Source organism: Protomyctophum bolini (genome assembly GCF_963924005.1).
Source record: "Protomyctophum bolini genome assembly, contig: SCAFFOLD_142, whole genome shotgun sequence".
In the NCBI taxonomy this organism is placed as follows: Eukaryota; Metazoa; Chordata; class Actinopteri; order Myctophiformes; family Myctophidae; genus Protomyctophum; species Protomyctophum bolini.
The window spans coordinates 15,033-34,885 of record NW_027666214.1 but is presented as its reverse complement, the minus strand read 5'-3'; the positions used below and the strand labels follow the sequence as shown (position 1 = coordinate 34,885).

The window sequence follows — 19,853 nt, the reverse complement described above, 5'->3', positions numbered from 1 at the left end:
AACGACCAGCTAGCCAGACATTATCCCTTACATAAAGGAGGTGAATTATCTCCCTACAACGACCACCTAGCCCGACATTATCCCTTACATAAAGGAGGTGAATTATCTCCCTGCAACAACCACCTAGCCAGACATTATCCCTTACATAAAGGAGGTGAATTAATGACCACCTAGCCAGATATTATCCCTTACTTAAACTAGCGATATTTAGGACACATATTTAAAGACCTCCATGTAAAGTTGTGTGAATTCCACAAAGATGGTCACATATTTCAGCAGGTCACCAACTTCACCGTAACACCACCATGCTGAAGTGACCAGGTGTGAAAAGAACACACAATATTACCCTACACGGAGGTAGTAGAACAAACGAGGCAGAGATGGCTGCCGGACACACACACACACACAGCGTCAGTTTGACCGTTTATTTTCAGCACCTGAAACAAAAACTGTGTACAAAGCTCATATCGTCCTTTGATCCGTTGAGGGCAGTGGAGGTGTGGAAAAAAGAACTAAAGTAAAACCAATGAAAAAGTCAACGTCGCGCGTCGTGTTGTTTCTGAACTGTTGTCTGTAAACTCCAGAGGGGGGGGGGGAAACCAAAAAATAAAATAAAAAAACAAAACAAAAAAACTCAAAACATTTTACACTTTACACAAAGCACATATATTATTTTCTCGTTTGCCGTTTGGAAAAACAGAATGTCTTCTCTTAAAAAAAAAAGGTAAAAGTATCCTCAGAGTCGGAAGTAGTGGTCCCAAACAGGAAGTAGTGGTCCCAAACGCGACGGACAACCGGCCGTGCGGAAAAAAACTCCGCACCGCGCCGACATCGCCCTCTTGTGGAAGGAATAGGAAGTGCAGGTTTCAAGGCAGAAACGAACGACGTCGGAACACGGAAGACTTCTAAAAAGGGGTCGGCTTTTTCAACAACAAAAAAAAACAAAAAAAAAAGGGTCTTTGTGATGATGATGATTTTGGATTGTTTGTTTTTTTACAGAGAGATCAACTGTCGGAACAAATAAAAAAAAACACACATAACACACAACAACAACTATTTCAAGTCCAGATTTCTCCTTTTTTTTTTTTTTTACAAGAAGCACACGGGGCCGACCTCCAGGCCGAACTCCTGGTCGGAACCGCCGATGTCCATGGGGGCGATATCGATGATGGGGAGACGAGACGTTTTCGTTGTCTTGTAGTCGATGACTGTCTTGCCCCAGGCGCCGCTGTGCGACTGTATACAAACACACGGGGAGGAGAACAACGTTAGAATGCTGTATCGTCACATCGTCAGCATTCACATTCACACACATTTCTTTGTTTACTTATGATCCTATAGGTGACTATTATTGTGTTGTTCTTGCTTACTGTAAATCGCTCTGGATTAAGAGTGTCTGATAAATGCCTAAATTGTAACAATACACCTGATGTTGTTGGTGAGGACACTTAGAGAAGTAGAATTCAATCACAGTTTGGGTTCCTTAAAGCTGTGTGTGCGTGCGTGTGTGTGCATTTGTGCGTGTGTCAGTAGTGTGTGTGTGCGCGTGTGTGTGTGTGTGTGTGTGCGCGCTCTCTCTCTCACCGTGCATCCATCCTCCAGGACGCTGTAGGTGAAGCGACTGTTGCCCTCGGCTCTGATCTCGATCTCGTTGGAGCCCTGCAGCAACAGCGCCTTCTTCAGGTTGGCGGTGGAAGCGTCCATGTAGGCCACGCTGTTCTTGCAGTGGTAGGTGAGGTTCTGGCTGGCTTCGGTGGACATGAGGCGCAGGAAGGTGAGCTGGATGTTCACGTCTGCGGGAGCAGAGCCCTCACTGCCATACTCAAACTGGAGGGGAGAGAGAGGTTTACTTAGACTGAGAGAGAAAGAGAGAGAGAGAGGAGCCCTCACTGTGGTTTGGGCCAAAAGTGTAGTTGACTATTTGGGCTTGTTTCTCGGGCCCAAACCGCACCAATGCAACTAGTCGCAAGTTCAACTCCTTGCAACAAAACAGTTTTAAGGACACCAATGCAACTCCACTTTCCAACTGCCGTTGAGGTTAATGGTTTTATGTAACTACTCTGGTTGCAAGGAGTTGCATGGCGAATCATTCCGTGCTGTTTGGGCCTAAAACCGTTTGGTTGCAAGGAGTTGCGACTAGTTGCGTTGGCGTGGTTTGGGTCTTAGAGTAGAAGGCCGGTCTCACCTGGAATCCGTCGGCCATGGTCTCTCCGAACCAGACGTGCTTCTTGCTGGTGGAGCTCTGGTACCAGTTCTTCTTCTCAACGGTGCTCTGTGTGGGAGACACGCAGGTCTCTCCGGTCTCCATGTTGCAGTAAACCTTGATGGCGTCCTGGGTGCAGCCCTGGTCTGGGTCGATCCAGTACTGTCCTGTAGGGCGGCGACAGAGAGACACACGATGAAGCACCGTAATGTACAGACAGAGACACGATCTTTAGCTAGCATTGATGTGTGTATGTGTGTGCGTTCGTTATTAGCATGTTGATAGTGTTTTTATTAGTGTACTATAGATACCACTTAAGTGTGTTTATTAGCCTAGCGGTTAGCGTACCGCTCTACCAGTCGGGGTGGCACATGTTAACTAGTGTGTTTATTAGTAACTAGTGTTGTATTAGCATAGCGGCTAGCGGTTAGCATACCGCTCTTCCAGTCGGGGTGGCACATCTTCAGGTCCCTGCAGGTTCTGGCGGGGTTCTTCTGGGTGCCGTCGGGGCTTCTGATCTGCTCGATCTGCTGGCTGAGGCTCTTCAGGGTGCTGTCTACCTCCAGGTCGCGGTCGCGCATGACGTTGGCGTCATCAGCGCGGTACATGCGGAACGGATCGGGAGCCTTCTCCTGGGGCTGGGAGATGAAGCCCATGTCGAAGCCGCCACCGGGGGCGCCGGGGGGTCCTGGGGGTCCGGGAGGTCCAGGGGGTCCCTGTGAGGGTGAGGAGTCAACGAGAGAGAGAGAGAGAGGAGTTGGTTGGTTGGTTGGCTGGCGGGAAAACCGTAGGACAGAAGTAGTGGAACCTAGATGCCTCATGCTACTGGTACTCAGTTTGTCAGAACTCCACTGCAAGAAAAACCTTTTTAATGATCTTGACGAGCTTCTAGTCTAGTCACGTGGTCTAGTGGCGAGATGTTCATGACTGGATACACTAAGAAACACGTGGTCTAGTGGCGAGATGTTTATGACTGGACACTACACTACACTAAGATACAATATGCTTTATTCTACACAAAGACCCACTAAGATACAATATGCTTTATTCTACACAAAGACCCACTAAGATACAATATGCTTTATTCTACACAAAGACCCACTAAGATACAATATGCGTTATTCTACAAAAAGACCCACTAAGATACAATATGCTTTATTCTATAAGACCCACTAAGATACAATATGCGTTATTCTACACAAAGACCCACTAAGATACAATATGCTTTATTCTACACAAAGACCCACTAAGATACAATATGCAAGAGAATGGAATGCAAGCTGATACTATAATGACTTGAGTCATTTCTTGTTCTCTCATTTTTCTATTTTACAACCATTGCTTAATGTTATCTAAGTAAGATATGGGGTTTACAGACAGACAAACAGACAGTGTGTACTCACAGCGGGTCCCATCTCTCCAGAGCGACCTCTGGGTCCAGGGGGTCCGGTAGGTCCGGGCAGACCACTCATACCGTCTTTACCAGCAGCTCCAGATGAGCCAGAGGGTCCCTACGGAGACAACGCAGATATTAGCATGCTATGCTAGGATTCTAGATGATCCTAGATTACTGTTTATATAGTCTACTGTTAGACTGATGATAGGAAGTGTAAACTGTAAATCGCTCTGGATTAAGAGCGTCTGATAAATGCCTAAACTGTGACTCTTGGTCAGTGTAAAGTGTGAACGGTTAGGGTCTAGATAGGGGTTAGGGGTTTTAGGGGTGAAGTGTAAAGTGTAAACGGTTGTAGAACTTACTCTGGGTCCAGCGGGTCCGGCGGAACCGGCAGGTCCTGAATCTCCAGATGAACCCTAAAGGTTAAACAACAACAAACAGGGTTAGGGGTTGGCATTACGGGGGGGGTAATGACTTACAGGGGGTCCCCGGGGGGTCCTACAGTATGTTAGTGAGTCTTACAGAGGGTCCGGGGGGTCCCTGCATGCCGGTGAATCCTCGGTGTCCCTTCATGCCTCTCTCTCCAGCCTCTCCGGACTCTCCCTTGTCTCCACGAGCGCCAGCGGGACCCTGGAAAGAGCGGGAAGGTTGTGAGTACGAGTAGTTCATAGGTCATAGTTCATGGTTCATAGCTCAATTTCAATAGGCCCTGAAAAGAGCGGGAAGGTTGTCAGTACGAGCGCTGAGCCGTTGTACTTTATAGTTACTTACAGCAGTTTGTAATAGTTTAGTTTAAATTATCAGGCTAAAATGATCCTTGCTCTAGAAAACACTGAATGTTCCAATCGCGATCACCGGACAATCAGAAAAGCACGGACAGTGGCGTGGTTTCCGAGAAAAGAGCGTGAAAGGACTAGGGCGGCTAAAACAGAAGAGAACGTGGTCGGATCGTACAGAAACAACTGTTCATAGCAACCAAGTACACCCGTCCTTAGGATCCAATGTGTTAATAGGTCATAGTTACTTACATAAGGTCATAGGTCATAGGTCATAGTTACTTACATAAGGTCATAAGTCATAGGTCATAGTTACTTACATAAGGTCATAAGTCATAGGTCATAGTTACTTACAGAAGGTCATAAGTCATAGGTCATAGTTACTTACATAAGGTCATAAGTCATAGGTCATAGTTACTTACATAAGGTCATAAGTCATAGGTCATAGTTACTTACAGAAGGTCCACGAGGGCCACCAATACCAGCAGCTCCGGCAGGACCAGCGGGACCCTGGAGAGAGAGAGAGAGAGAGAGTTCAGTAAGCCTTCTGATGGGTCTACTGTATATTCTATTAGACTGTGAGGTTCTAACAGGTATTCTGGACTGGACCTGGGGAGGTTCTGATGGACTCTCACAGGTTCTTGACTCCTATCTGCTCTAGATTGCTTCCATGAGCTTCTAGGTGGGCGGTCTGTAGATTGTTCTGGGTGGATCTAGGGGGCTGTATGACGTTTTGGGGGTGGATGGGGGGGGTTGTTCTGGTTCTGGGGAGTCTGTAGGATGTTTTGAGGAGTTCTCTGCATGGTCTGTATGATGTTTTGGGGAATTCTCTGGTCTGTATGATGTTTTGGGGGGTGCTGGGGGGGTCTGTACTCACACTCTCTCCACGGTCACCAGACTTTCCAGCGGGTCCAACGGGTCCTGGGGCTCCGGGGGGTCCTGGGGCACCGGGGGCACCAGCAGCACCAGACTCACCACGGTCTCCCTGGTAACAGAGAGCCAATCAGCACACAGGACAACCAAAAAGCCAAGTGTGTATGTGTGTGTGTGTGTGTGTGTGTGTGTGTGTGGCACTGACCTTGGGTCCTGCAGCACCATCACGGCCAGCAGCTCCCTCGTTACCGGCGGCTCCCTGTGACACAAAACATGTCAATGTTTACAGTGTACTTTCTGTAGTTCCATACCTAACATGTTACAGTGTAGACTAGAGGTGGTAACACCACCATGCTAGTGTTTACAGTGTAGACTAGAGGTGGTAACACCACCATGCTAGTGTTTACAGTGTAGACTAGAGGTGGTAACATCACCATGCTAATGTTTACAGTGTAGACTAGAGGTGGTAACACCACCATGCTAGTGTTTACAGTGTAGACTAGAGGCAGTAACACCACCATGCTAATGTTTACTGTGTAGACTAGAGGTGGTAACACCACCATGCTATTGTTTACAGTGTAGACTAGTGGCCGTAACACCACCATGCTAATGTTTACAGTGTAGACTAGCGGCCGTAACACCACCATGCTAATGTTTACAGTGCAGAGACAGTATTTTAAGGTTCCTCACCTCGCGTCCAGCCTCGCCGGGTGCTCCGGCCAGGCCAGAGGGTCCCATTGGTCCAGGGGGTCCACGCTCTCCGCCGGGTCCACCGGATCCCTGCTTACCAACCTCACCCTGTGGGGGACCAATCACAATGCTTAGACCAACTGACCTCTCCCTGTGGAGAACCACAGCTTAGATCTATACCGACCAATCTGGGTCTGCTGATAACAGCGCTAATAGTTAACTAATGGTAGTTAACTCACGCTGGGTCCGGGCAGTCCAGGGAAACCTCTCTCTCCTCTCTGTCCGGGCAGACCGACGATACCTCTCTGACCAGCAATACCGCTGGGGCCGGGAATACCAGAGGAGCCCTGCAGGGGGAGACAGAGACGCCTGGTCAAATACACACATTATTAAGACCCCAGAATGAGGTCCAGAATGTCGGGGTCATGGAATAAAGAGTGTAATGAGTGTAATGATGACAGTAAACCACGGCTACTTACGGGAGCTCCCTCTCCACCGGGGTTACCCTTCTCTCCCTGGGCTCCTGGGGGTCCTGCGGCTCCCAGCTCACCGGGGCGACCGGCGGGACCGGTCTCTCCACGGTTACCCTTCTGTCCTTCCTTACCAGCAGGTCCAGATGGGCCGGGGGCTCCAGAGTTACCCTGAGAGAGAGAGAGAGAGAGAGAAAGAGAGAGTGATTAGATAAGAGTGTGCACACTAGCAGGGCTCATCAAGGTCACAGAGAGACAGAAATATTTCTATATAGGTGTCTGAAAAAGTAGAGACATGTCAGAGCTCTCCAGGACAGACGACACCTCTGGCCTGCGCTCCATTCATTTTGGGATAAGTATCCCGACGGTAATCATTAAAATATGCCATTTCTTAAGGTCCCATGACTTATGTTTACAGCCTTTTATTGGACTTTAGATAACCTTTGAACCAATAGCGACGCAACAGATGGTGACCCTCGACTGTGGGTTTTATCAACTGTCCTCCCATGGACAGTTGATAAATGGTCTTGGGGTGGTAGAAAGGGCATGATGATGTCACAGGAGGTACTCACAGAGGGGCCGGGGGCTCCGACTCTACCAGCAGCTCCAGGGAATCCAGTAGCACCAGGGGGTCCGGCGGCGCCGCGGCTTCCCTTGGCTCCGGTGTTTCCAACGGGACCCTGTGATTGGACCAGGCAGAGAGTCAATCAAACCATTGCATGCCATACAATAGTATAAGAGTATGTGTATACGCCGGCTGTACGCCATGTGTGTGTGTGTGTGTGTGTGTGTGTGTGTGTGTGTGTGTGTGTGTGTGTCCCAACCTGAGGTCCGGCGGCTCCAGTGGCTCCAGCAGCGCCGGGTGCTCCACCGTCTCCCTTAGCTCCGTTATCTCCAGCCTCTCCCTTAGCTCCGGGCTGACCGTCAGCACCCTGAGAGAGAGAGACGCACAGTGATGATGTAACACGTGATGTCATCAGAGAGAGACGCACAGTGTTGATGTAACACGTGATGTCATCAGAGAGTGGGAGGGGCTACTTACAGGGGGTCCAGCGAATCCAGCGGGTCCAGGGGGTCCATTCTCTCCACGCTCGCCCTGAGGACCACAGACATTAGCATAACATTAGCATAATGCTATTCATAATTACATGACACATTAGCATAACATTAGCATAATGCTATGCATAATTACATGATACAATAGCATAATGCTATGCATAATTACATGAAACATTAGCATAACCGTTAGCATACAGACAATAAGCCTCTCTGACTTACTTGACTATGTCACATAAGCGTAATGATATTCATATCTACATATAACTATGAAGAGCTAATGCTAGTAGTAGGTAGACTATCTCTTGTTGTTGATGGGATGAGGAAGCCATTATGAAGAACTAACACTAGTAGCAGACAGGCTAGCTGGCTTTACCTCAGCTAGCCTGCAACTATCTAACGCTATTAGCAGACACATGCTAGCTGGCTTTACCTCAGCTAGCCTGAATCTATCTAACGCTAGTAGCAGACATGCTAGCTGGCTTTACCTCAGCTAGCCTGAAACTATCTCGCCTCCATTATGAAGAGCTAACACTAGTAGCGGACAGGCTAGTAGCTGCAACTACCTCGCCTCCTTGTCATTTGTAGCTCCGTTAGCTGACGTTGAAACGAGCTGAGCATTTTTTGTAGCGTTTGTAGCTTTTATACTATAAGTTCACGTAGCTGCATGGGCTCATGTAGACAGACAGACAGACAGGTGTACTCACAGGGGCTCCGCGGGCTCCAGTGGGTCCAACAGCACCGACGGCTCCACCCTCTCCCTTGTCACCAGGAGCTCCGGCGGGTCCGGGGGGTCCGATGGGTCCGGTCATACCGCGAATACCGTCCTTACCGGGTGCACCGTCGGCTCCCTTAACACCACCGTCACCCTGGAGGGAAGAGAAGACTCGTTTTAGACACCTCCAGCCTCGGAATCTCCCACAATGAAGTTACTAATGTTGCTCTGGAGAGGAAAGCCTGGAGCTCTCTGGTGGAGCTGTTGCCCCCGCGACCCTACTACGGATAAGCGGCTGAAGATGGATTCTAACTCACTCTGTCTCCCTTCAGTCCAGGCAGGCCAGCGGCTCCTCTCTCTCCGGGCATGCCCTGCAGACCTGGGGGTCCCTGAGCACCGGGGGCTCCTCCGGCTCCAGCATCTCCCTGGAGGAAGAGGAGGAAGAGGAAGAGGAGGAGAGAGTGAGAAACACTCCATAAAGAGCAGGATTTCTATAATCCAGTAGCAAAGCTCAGGTCAAAGTCATGACCCTGCCTGAGGTCAGGGTCATGACCCTGGCCCTAAAGGTCAGCGGTCAGGGGGCGTGTCCGGCCTCACCTTGGCACCGTCGTTTCCGGCAGATCCGGGAGAACCGCGAGCTCCGGCGGGTCCAACGGGACCTGGTGCTCCGCGCTCTCCTGGGAATCCTCTGTCGCCTCTGGATCCAGCAGGTCCGGCTTGACCAGCCTCACCGGCCAGACCCTGGATAGAGAGAGAGAGAGAGAGAGAGAGAGAGAGAGAGGTTGTCATGTCAACATGTGTCACTCGCCCTCTGAAAGCGAACCATATTTTAACTGTATTCCATTTCGGGTATATTTTTAAGTCTAACGTTGTACCTGCTCTCCTGGCTTGCCGCTCTCTCCGAGGGCTCCCTGGGGTCCGGGGAGTCCCTGGAATCCTGGGGGTCCGGCTGCACCGGGCTCTCCTCTCTCTCCAGCAACTCCCTGAGGGCCAGAGAGGAGATGATGTTTAGATGGAGACGTGATGGTGAATGGAGGTGTACATGGTGGATGGATATATGTGGATGTTTGAACTGGAGAGTTGGTTTTGGAGTTGGTTCTGGTGTTGGTTCTGGAGTGTGAGATGTTGTTTTGAAGCCTCCAGGTTGGCACCTTGAGCAGCGGCCATGTTGGATTTGACCACCATTTAGACGACCTCCGAGAGGTCATTTAGACAACCTCCCAGAGGTCATTCGGAAATTCAACCGAAGTTTGGGTTGTCCAGTGTGAGTGGGTCACTGTGGTGTCACGAGGAAATTGATTGACCGTGTGTGTGTGTGTGTGTGCGTGTGTGTTGCTTACAGCGGGTCCAGTGGCACCAGGAGCACCAACATCACCGTCCTTGCCAGGTGCACCCTGGGGGGGAAAAAAGAACATGGACGTCATTTATTTTTGTTGAAAACTACAAATATGGCCGCCACTACCTAAATGTACCAAGTGAATAGAATAAGAATACTTACAGTAGCACCAGTGGGTCCCAGCACTCCTCTCTCACCAGGCTTACCACCCTCACCCTACAGACAGACAGACAGACAGACAGGCAGACAGACAGACAGGCAGACAGACAGCGAGACGAACAGTTAAACTTCCATCAATTAACCAATTATTTCTCCCTAAGACCCTAGGCCTAGGGTATACCCTATAGGGTGTATATCTATTTATTATCCCTAGGGCTGATATGGTACTCACAGCAGCACCCTTGGGTCCAGGGAATCCCATGACTCCGGGCTGACCTCTGGCTCCAACGGGACCGGGAGGTCCGGGGCGTCCATCTTGTCCAGCGGCACCCTGGGTGATGAAAAGTAGAAATGCTTGGATATAAGATGCTTATAACGAATATGTAACCCTGACTGTTATTATCATTACACACTTGTATACGAGTAGTAATGTAACCGCCCGGTTCGTCGCCATATTGAATGATAGCGCTAATGCTAGCGAGATAAGACTATGTCCCTCCATTATCCAGGAAACGCTAATATTCTAATCGCAATGACCGCGGAAATCTGAAATGAGCTCCGAACCTCGCCGATCTGATCGAAACTACGGACAGCGCCGTATGTTCAGAGGAAACAACGTGGAAAGGCTGCTGGCTAATACAGAAGCTAATAAAAGCCGTGGCTTATACAGAAGCTAATAAAGGCCGCGGCTAATACAGAAGCTAATAAAGGCCGCGACTAATACAGAAGGTCATGAGAGTTGCACGCTCGTTCTAGCAGTGCCTAGGGACCCTGCCTAGCAGCGAGGCATGCTTATATATCGATATAAAGCACATTAAGACGAGCATCCTGAGCACCAAGCGCATTTATTTAATAGGACGAGTATACTCGTCTAAAGCATCACATGTGTTAATATTTAAGGTAGTATTAGTGTTAATATTTAAGGCGGTACTTACAGTTGCTCCAAGCTTGCCATCGGGACCAGGGCTTCCTGGGCTACCAGTCATACCCTAAGAGGTCAAACAAAGGTCACAGGATTAACAAACACCTTTCATAATCATGTATGCATTATTCTCCCTCCAAACGTTATGAATACATTAGTTAACATAAATTCTTAAAGTACCTTGGATCCGGGCATGCCGGGCTCTCCGTTGCGTCCGGGCTCTCCGGTGGCGCCCTTGGGTCCAACAACTCCGGGTCCTCCTCGCTCACCGTTGGCTCCCTTGGGTCCGGCAGCGCCGTCAGCTCCGGGGAATCCACGACCTCCGGGGCCACCCTGCGCGCAACGAAACAAACACACCCGCTTGATCAGTGACACAGCACAGCTGACGCTCGTTGAGGTATCGATAAACTAGAGGGTGGATGACAGCGATGTCACTGATGCATGTTGGGTAATCTAACAGTGACATCACAGACTAACGTACTCTCTCTCCGGGGGGTCCACGGGCTCCACCGGCACCGGGCTCTCCGCGGGCTCCTCGCTTGCCCTCCTCACCAGCTGAACCGGGGGGTCCCTGAGCTCCTGGAATACCCTGGTGGTCAAACACACACAGTGCAGGTTAGAGAGAGAGAGTGTGTGTGTGTGTGTGTGTGTGTGTGTGTGTGTGTGTGTGTGTGGTAGGTAAACTTACAGCCTCTCCCTTGGCACCGGCCTCTCCCTTAGCTCCGTTGGCACCAACCTCACCCTGTAGGACAACAACAACAACAATTAACAATTAACAACAATTAGCAACAAGAACAATTAACAATTAATGGGAGAGAGAGAAAGAGAGAGAGAGAGAGAGGATAGAGAGACATTGACTCACAGTGTTTCCTTTGGGTCCGGGGGCACCACCAGCACCTTGGGCTCCAGGGGGGCCACGGGGTCCAGGGAAGCCAGGGGCTCCAGCGATACCAGCGAGGCCCTACAGGGGGCAGCAAAACAACACTCAGTTAAATAAATACACTCTGGTACCAGCGCCTCCTACAGGGGGCAGCAAAACACCACGTACGGCTCAGTTAAATAAATCCAGTGTGGAGGTTGACTATGAACCAGTCAGTGAGGACGGTTGAACCGGTTCCGTTATTTTTATCCCTGCCGAATATTGAACCAGTTCAGAGTGTTTACACTGGAATGAACTGGTTCAGAACCCTGGAAGTTGGTTCAGAACTGGACCCAAACAAATCCGCCGGTTCTGTGAAAGCACCAGGTTCCAAGAATCTATAGAACGGATTGAGTTCTAGAACCAAAGTTCTGTTGGTGGAAAACATTCTGGTTTCAGTGTGTAGGCTGCGTTAGCTCCTTAGCTTAGCTCCTGAATGTAGCTCCTTGGCTTAGCTACTTCTTAACTTAGCTCCGTAGCTCAGGATTACAATTTAGTTCCATTGTTAACACACAAAATAAACAGAAAATGGTCATATTGCAAAAGGCACCTTTAAAGCACTGCAAGTCATTAAGGATATTACGAGTTTTAAAGTGATCTCCATTAGGGTTAGGGTTAGGGGATCTCCGTTAGGGTTCGAGGATCTCCATTAGGGTTAGGGGATCTCCATTCCTACTTATGAATTTGATAACGACTCGTTGGTATTTCATGATTCCATTATTTGTTTGATGGGTTTGGTTTGATTAGCTGGAGGCTTTAGGGAGGACATCGGAATTGGGCCTTTGTGTGTGTGTGTGTGTGTGTGTGTGTGTGTGTGTGAGTGTGTGTGCGTGCGTGTGTACTTACAGGGGCTCCCTTGGCTCCAGTGTTTCCATCAGCTCCGTTGTTTCCCTGCAGAGAAAGGATATTTTAACACAATGCACTGTGTCTGAACACTGACACCTAGTGGACGTTCTAGTGAACTGCACTGTGGCTGAACACTGACACCTATAGTGGACGTTCTAGTGAACTGCACTGTGGCTGAACACTGACACCTAGTGGACGTTCTAGTGAACTGCACTGTGTCTGAACGCTGAAGTTCTACTGCTAGTGAAGTTCTGCTGAGGTGAAGTAGAGAGGTGCTAGTGAAGGTCTATTATAAAACAGATCGTCTCGAGGAAGCAATCTGATTGGTTGAAACGGCCTTCTAGCCGTGGTTCAAACGAGCACCACTCCACACCTAATCAAAACAAAGAATTCCGCTGCTCTGTTTTCCCAGAGCGCTAGCAAACTCGGTGGCTAGGCTAGCTAGTTTTATAATTGCAATATTATACTCGAGGGTGTGGTTTAACGTGATTATTGTCATTTCAGTGATGCTTGCGGAACTCGACTACGTCTCGTTCCTGACCGCATCACTGTCGTGACAATAATCACTTTAAACAACACCCTCTGGTGTAATATTGCTTAAGTGAAGTAGAGAGGTCTAGTGAAGGTCTAGTGAAGTTCTAGATGTTCTACTGAGGTTAATGGAGTTGTACTAGTGGAGCTCTGGAGAGATCCTAAAGCCTAGACCCTCTAGAGAGGTCACAGAGAGGTCACACAGAGGTCACTCACAGCAGGGCCAGCGGCTCCAGCGGGTCCAGGGTTACCAGGCTCTCCACGGGCTCCAGCGGGTCCTTCAGCTCCACGAGCTCCCTGAAGTCCACCCTCTCCCTGGAGATCAATACATAATCAATATCAATACATTAATATGTTATTAATATAGGTTATCAATACATCTAAACAGTGCCACCCTCTCCCTGGAGATCAATACATCTATACATGAATATATACCTATTACATAACATCTATAAATCTATTGAATACATCTATATACATGAATACATACATATTACATAACATCTATAAATCTATTGAATACATCTATACATGAATACATACATATTACATAACATCTATACATCTCATAAATGCACAAAACAAACAAACAAACACTAAAGTGAAATGTGTAGAAAGTAGAAGAGGTCTCTGCTGTGTTTTCACATTCACAGCCTTAAAAGGATAGTTCAGATTTGTTTTAACTTAAGCTATATGAAGTACTTGCCATTAATATAGTGGTTGCAACTGTACTGATTGACTGACGTGGTGGGAGTTCTGCTCTGGTTTTGGTGAAATATTAAGTAGTTCCGGTCATTTTGTGGGGGGGCACTGAGGCCGCGCATTAAAAGTCCACAAAACTAACGTAATTTGTATTGTTGACCTATTTCTAAAATATTAGTGCAACTTTCGTTCATGTTTTACCCCTCTATCACATGGAACTATGCTTTTTGTGTCCATATCACTACACCCAAAAAATTGTTCCTGATGGACAGATGGGTCAACCAATGACCACCTTCCATTTGTTTTCTGCTATGATGGACAGACCGACTACTTCCTGTCACACATCACATGACCGCTGTGGGAGGGCCCGTTGTGTCAAAGGTCAAGCAGATAACAGGAGGGGTCATCCATAGGTTCAAATGTCAAAGGTCATAGGGTCATACCTTAGCTCCGGGACCACCGGGGAATCCAGGGGGGCCGGAGGGACCAGTAGGACCCTGGAGAGAGAGAGAGAGAGAGACATTCAGTAACAATAATAATAATTTACGATGTATTCATTTATCAGACGCTCTTAATCCAGAGTGATTTACATTAAGGAAGAACAACACATCATCTAGGATCATAAGAACATCTGTCTAACAGTAGAATATCTATATAATGAATACAATATAGAGTGCTAAGTCTACATAAAATGAAAGTGCTATGAGTCTTATAATGACATTAGACAATAAGAGAGTGATACAGGATTCAGAGAGTGACAGGGCAGAGAGTGAGACAGGATATATATAGAGAGAGACAGAGCAGAGAGTGAGACAGGATAGAGAGAGAGGCAGGGCAGAGAGTGAGACAGGACAGAGAGTGAGACAGGGCAGATAGTGAGACAGGATATATATATAGAGAGACAGAGCAGAGAGTGAGACAGGATATATAGAGAGGCAGGGCAGAGAGTGAGACAGGACAGAGAGTGAGACAGGACACAGAGTGAGACAGGATTCAGATAGTGAGACAGTACTCAGAGAGTGAGACGGGACAGAGAGTGAGACAGGGTGACTCACAGGAGGTCCAGCAGCACCAGCAGCACCATCGTTTCCACGAGCACCCTGAAACGCACAACGTGATTGGTTCATTACAACTGAAACACACCACGTGATTAGTTAATTAATCAATTGATTGAAGTAGATGTCCTGCTTAAACATCTGATCTAAACTAAAGTGTTGCATCGTAGTAAAAACTATTTAAATTAAAGATTGTGTTACGGTAACATTGTATGTAGTATTTCATAAGGCTTGTATATTGTGTTTTGGTAACATTGTATTTCATAAGGTTTGTATATTGTCTCTCAATGTGTTTTTCCAACATAATAGACAAAATGGTTCTTGTTTTCTGAGTCTGGGAAGCCTTTTAAACTGAATGTGATTCCATTTAGACCTGACCGTTGACACCTATTTTACACCACCCCTTACCCCTAATCCCATTTTTACGTCCAGTGTGTGTGTGTGTGTGTGTGTGTGTGTGTGTGTGTGTGTGTGTGTGTGTGTGTGTGACTCACAGCAGCTCCATTGGGTCCAGCACGTCCTCTCTCACCGGGGAGACCGCGAGGTCCCTGAATGATGACATCACACCTCGTTAGTTACCATGACAACAACATGATGACATCACACACCTCGTTAGTTACCATGACAACCAGAACAGTCCTAACTGATTGCATTAAACAACGTTACAATCCCTGTTGACGCCTATATAGACCTAGTGTAGTGGTTATAGCATATGCCTTTCCTGTGGAAGGTTGTGGGTTTGAACGTTATGAAGCTGCCACGACCTACTGGCGAAAGGTGGAACTGCAGCACGAAGTCAGCGAGGAGCTGTTATTCCTTATAGGTAGGATTCTATTCCCTTGTTTCTGCTCACAGACAGGATGGATGGATGGGGGAGCCTATAGCCTGGAATACAGACTGATCATGGATGGATGGATGGGGGAGCCTGTAGCCTGGAATACAGACTGATTAAGCTCATGGATGGATGGCTGGATGGGAGCCTGGCGTCCAGACCGATGGTCTCCGTTCAGCTGACTTGCCGTGTCAGTCTGGTAAGGCCTGCTAAATCCCTCTAACTTACTGTACTTCGTGTACTTCCTGTACTATAACTTACTGTACGCAGCATTCTAAATCCCTCCTCTGTAACTTACTGTAGGCAGCATTGACAATGTTGTGTTCTGTTTTTTCTTTCTGTGGGGCGATTTCCGATGCATGGCTTTGGAAGAGTATACGACACATGGCCGCCTAATAATAATAATAATAATAATAATAATAATAATGCATAACTCACCATGGCACCTGGAGTTCCGTTCTCACCAGAAGAGCCACCCTCTCCCTAAACACACACACACACACACACACACACAGTTATAGTGATGGCGTGACAGCAGCGATAAAGTGCGTCATTAAAATGATTACAGACAGACAGACAGACAGACAGGCAGACAGGCAGACAGACAGACAGACAGACAGACAGACAGACAGACAGACAGACAGACAGACAGACAGACAGACAGACAGACAGACAGACAGACAGACAGACAGACAGACAGGTACCTTGGGTCCGGCGGGGCCTCCGTCTCCCTTGGCTCCGTCCAGACCGCTGAATCCTCGGTGTCCTTTGATTCCAGGAAGTCCAGGAGTTCCGGGGAATCCACGGGCACCCTGCAGACGTTACCACGTGATTAGCATTCTATCATCAATAGCACCGCTGTGATTATCACTTTGAGGGTCTCCAAGTCTAGGGACTTTTTAATGTTTGTTCAGAGGGTTGTGGTTTTAGCAGACTCACCTGAGCACCGGTTGGTCCACGCTCACCACCTCTACCAGGCTTACCGGACTCGCCCTGAGGGGGGGGAGAGAGAGAGAGAGAGAGAGAGAGAGAGAGAGAGAGAGAGAGAGGTATTTAAAAAAAAAAACTCTGCAATCATGAGTGTCGCGTCTGAAAATATCCACCCGTGAGAGAGTGTGTGTGTGTGTGTGTGTGTGTGTGTGTGTGTGTGTGAGAGAGAGAGACCACAGACAGACATAATAGCAGGTCTACAAGTTCATTATAGGTTGGCTTGGCTGCTTGCTTGGCGCGTGTAGTTTTCCTATCCATGTGGCGACAGTAGTGAACTACTTGACTTTTGGGAGAACATTTTTCAATACAGATTTTCATCCAATCATCCAGAGGCTACTCATGATGCTTTTAATTAATAAAAGAGTTAATTAATTAAGCCATTCATTCATATAGAGGTCAAAAGGTCAACGGTCACAGTGTTCTTACATCCTCTCCGTTCTTGCCAGGAGGTCCAGCTGCACCACGAGGTCCCATTGGGCCCTGGAGTGAGAGAGAGATAGAGAGACATAGAGACACAGAGAGAGAGCGAGAGAGAGAGTATGAGTGTTTGTAAGCATGTACGCTCACATGGCGAATAAATAAACACAAGGCGAGGCTACAAGACCAGACTGCGTGTATTTTAATAGTATGTGTGTTTCCTCCGATGGCAACCATGCAAGGATCCTCACACACACACACAATAACAATAACAATAATCATAACAATAACACTAATCATAATATTAACAATAATCATAAAAATAACAATAATCATAATAATACTCACAGAAGCACCAGCCTCACCAGGCTCACCAGGAGGGCCAGTAAATCCCTGAGGTCCCTGTAGGGGGAGACAGAGACACACATATCCATTATAACTATGAAGAACCATGGACTGGGAACTGTGCACACACAAACAAACTGCACAAAAAAACTATGGACTAAAAACAAGTATGTTTTTAGTATGTGTTTTAGTATCTACTAAAACACATTTCAGCCACTGCGATGTGACAATTAAGATGATTCTGATTCTGATTTTGTGTGTAGTAGTGTATTATAATACTAGTCCACTAGGGGGAGACAAATAGCCACGTATCCACTGTGAAGAATATATTACTGCTAACTTAGCCTGGACTGAGAGGCATTCCATTTGGGCATTGCCTACCTGGGTGGCATTCCATTTCATTTGGGTATCATGACGCGGTGGGGAGGGGGTGATGTTTTAGAGTCTGATTTCTAGTCGTCAGAAACCCCAAAGCAGAATCAGAATTAGGCCAAACAATTCCCTGCGTCATAATTTTAGGATTTACACCTAAAATAAAAGCCTTGATGCGGCGTTATGAATCTGACACGTTTTATACGTTATGAATCTGTCACACTTCTTCAAGTACGTCGTGGAATAAATAGTTTGTTTGGTAAAGCCTTTTATTTTTATTACAACTCCAACTTCCAAAACCAGGCTTTCTTCCGAGGTGGAAGGTGTGGTGATGGCCAGATTCCCGCTAACTAAAGTGTTGAAAAGTCATATTTATCTGTCATATCTGGCAGATTCTTATCTAGAATAAATATTGAAGAATCAGCTTCGTTGTCACATCATAGGTGTGACATATTAATCATAACAATGACAGGAAAATAAATAAAAATAAAAACATCCTGGGAAGTGGAAGAAGAACAGGGAGAGCACTGTAAACAGGAAGTGACATAGGAGGGTAGAACCAGAGTAATCTAGTAAGAGAGTAATGACACTCCCGTTGACTCTCATTGTAACAATGGAATGCGGGAGTGCTCATTCTATCTCAATGGGATAGTTCCAGCCATAGGAGCAATGTTTGGAACTATCGCCCCTAGGCACCCGCTTTGCGGCGAGATCAAAGCGTGTCACTCTCCTAAGAGAGTTAGGAACAAATGAAAGGAAAGGTCACTGAGGTCATTTTCTCCTCATTCTCTCTCTCTCTGTAATTCCAGACGGCAGATTGGTCACCCTGGGTGGCAAACTGCTGCCCCTCTGCTGGCCAACTCTGGAATAGTTAGTTAGCTAGTTAGTTAGCTAACTATACCTAACTAGATTCACCCTGGGTGGCAAACTGCTGCCCTCTGCTGCCCAACTCTGGAATACACTAGAGTCAAACACTATTTACATACACTGGAGTCAATGTAAAGAGAATATGAATAAACACTATGTCTGAACGACTGAGACCTTTGTAAAGTAATCGCTTCTGGGAAATAACAGAAGATATAACACATTATTGTCTGCTGTGTTGCTTTTCGATGTGTACACTGTGGAATTTTATAGAGGCATCTAAAGAGCAATATGTACCTTTCTGAACGTACCAAGTATCGCAAGACTGTCCACAGTTTCCTGTCTGGCAGCCAAATCTCGCGATACCCCGGGAACAGAAATGATTGCTGCTGTTTAGATCCTCATAAAATGATGCACTGTGCACGAAAAGCAAGTGGTTAGAAAACAACCTGTGATAATTATGTCTTCTTTTATAATCCTGAACCGATTATAAGACAAAGTCTCAATGGTTCATAAATAGTTTGTTCGTGAGCTGCTCCAGCTCCATCACTGTATTCATGATGGAACTATTGTCTGCTCCAGCTCCATCACTGTATTCATGATGGAACTATTGGCTGCTCCAGCTCCATCACTGTATTCATGGAACTATTGTCTGCTCCTGCTCCATCACTGTATTCATGATGGAACTATTGGCTGCTCCAGCTCCATCACTGTATTCATGATGGAACTATTGGCTGCTCCAGCTCCATCACTGTATTCATGATGGAACTATTGGCTGCTCCTGCTCCATCACTGTAGTCATGATGGAACTATTGGCTGCTCCTGCTCCATCACTGTATTCATGATGGAACTATTGGCTGCTCCTGCTCCATCACTGTATTCATGGAACTATTGGCTGCTCCAGCTCCATCACTGTATTCATGATGGAACTATTGGCTGCTCCATCACAGCTCCATCACTGCCATCCATGTCATGGCACTTCCGGTGCGTTAGATTTGCCACCCATCCCCGGCGTCCCTTCCTTTCATACGCTCCGAGGTTTGGTAAAACAGGAAGCAGGAAGTGGTGTACTTACACTTGAACCGGGAGCGCCGGGGGGTCCACGGGATCCCATGGGGCCCTGTCAATCAAACACAGAGAGAGAGAACGTCAGTTTGTGTGTGTGTGTGTGTGTGTGCGTGTGTGTGTGTGTGTGTGTGTGTGTGTGTGTGTGTGTGTGTGTGTGTGTGTGTGTGTGTGCGTGCGTGTACCATAGGTCCGGGAACAGGCATGGCTCCTGACTTATCATCAAATCCACCAGACATCTGAGGAGCGAAGTTCTGAAACGAAAACACAATAAAATAAATTTAGAATGATACAATATGATCAATACAGAAATACAGTT

General features: G+C 47.3%; 1 protein-coding gene across 1 annotated transcript in view; it reads right to left on the bottom strand.

The window, feature by feature from the left end:
* Positions 1 to 411: 411 nt before the first annotated feature.
* Positions 412 to 19,853, bottom strand: part of LOC308312037 (uncharacterized protein) — a 33,754-nt gene continuing 14,312 nt past the window's right edge. The window contains 40 exon segments of the mRNA XM_080794444.1: positions 412 to 1,236; positions 1,585 to 1,827; positions 2,186 to 2,370; positions 2,640 to 2,919; positions 3,607 to 3,714; positions 3,962 to 4,015; positions 4,122 to 4,229; positions 4,832 to 4,885; positions 5,253 to 5,360; positions 5,454 to 5,507; positions 5,939 to 6,046; positions 6,178 to 6,285; positions 6,418 to 6,579; positions 6,981 to 7,088; positions 7,233 to 7,340; positions 7,451 to 7,504; positions 8,172 to 8,333; positions 8,497 to 8,604; positions 8,777 to 8,920; positions 9,055 to 9,162; positions 9,520 to 9,573; positions 9,678 to 9,731; positions 9,907 to 10,005; positions 10,610 to 10,663; positions 10,777 to 10,929; positions 11,078 to 11,185; positions 11,285 to 11,338; positions 11,459 to 11,557; positions 12,362 to 12,406; positions 13,109 to 13,207; positions 14,038 to 14,091; positions 14,650 to 14,694; positions 15,144 to 15,197; positions 15,920 to 15,964; positions 16,186 to 16,293; positions 16,421 to 16,474; positions 16,898 to 16,951; positions 17,237 to 17,290; positions 19,545 to 19,589; positions 19,720 to 19,788. Of these exon segments, the coding sequence (XP_080650570.1) occupies positions 1,090 to 1,236; positions 1,585 to 1,827; positions 2,186 to 2,370; positions 2,640 to 2,919; positions 3,607 to 3,714; positions 3,962 to 4,015; positions 4,122 to 4,229; positions 4,832 to 4,885; positions 5,253 to 5,360; positions 5,454 to 5,507; positions 5,939 to 6,046; positions 6,178 to 6,285; positions 6,418 to 6,579; positions 6,981 to 7,088; positions 7,233 to 7,340; positions 7,451 to 7,504; positions 8,172 to 8,333; positions 8,497 to 8,604; positions 8,777 to 8,920; positions 9,055 to 9,162; positions 9,520 to 9,573; positions 9,678 to 9,731; positions 9,907 to 10,005; positions 10,610 to 10,663; positions 10,777 to 10,929; positions 11,078 to 11,185; positions 11,285 to 11,338; positions 11,459 to 11,557; positions 12,362 to 12,406; positions 13,109 to 13,207; positions 14,038 to 14,091; positions 14,650 to 14,694; positions 15,144 to 15,197; positions 15,920 to 15,964; positions 16,186 to 16,293; positions 16,421 to 16,474; positions 16,898 to 16,951; positions 17,237 to 17,290; positions 19,545 to 19,589; positions 19,720 to 19,788 (3,912 nt within the window). The 3' untranslated portion in view covers positions 412 to 1,089.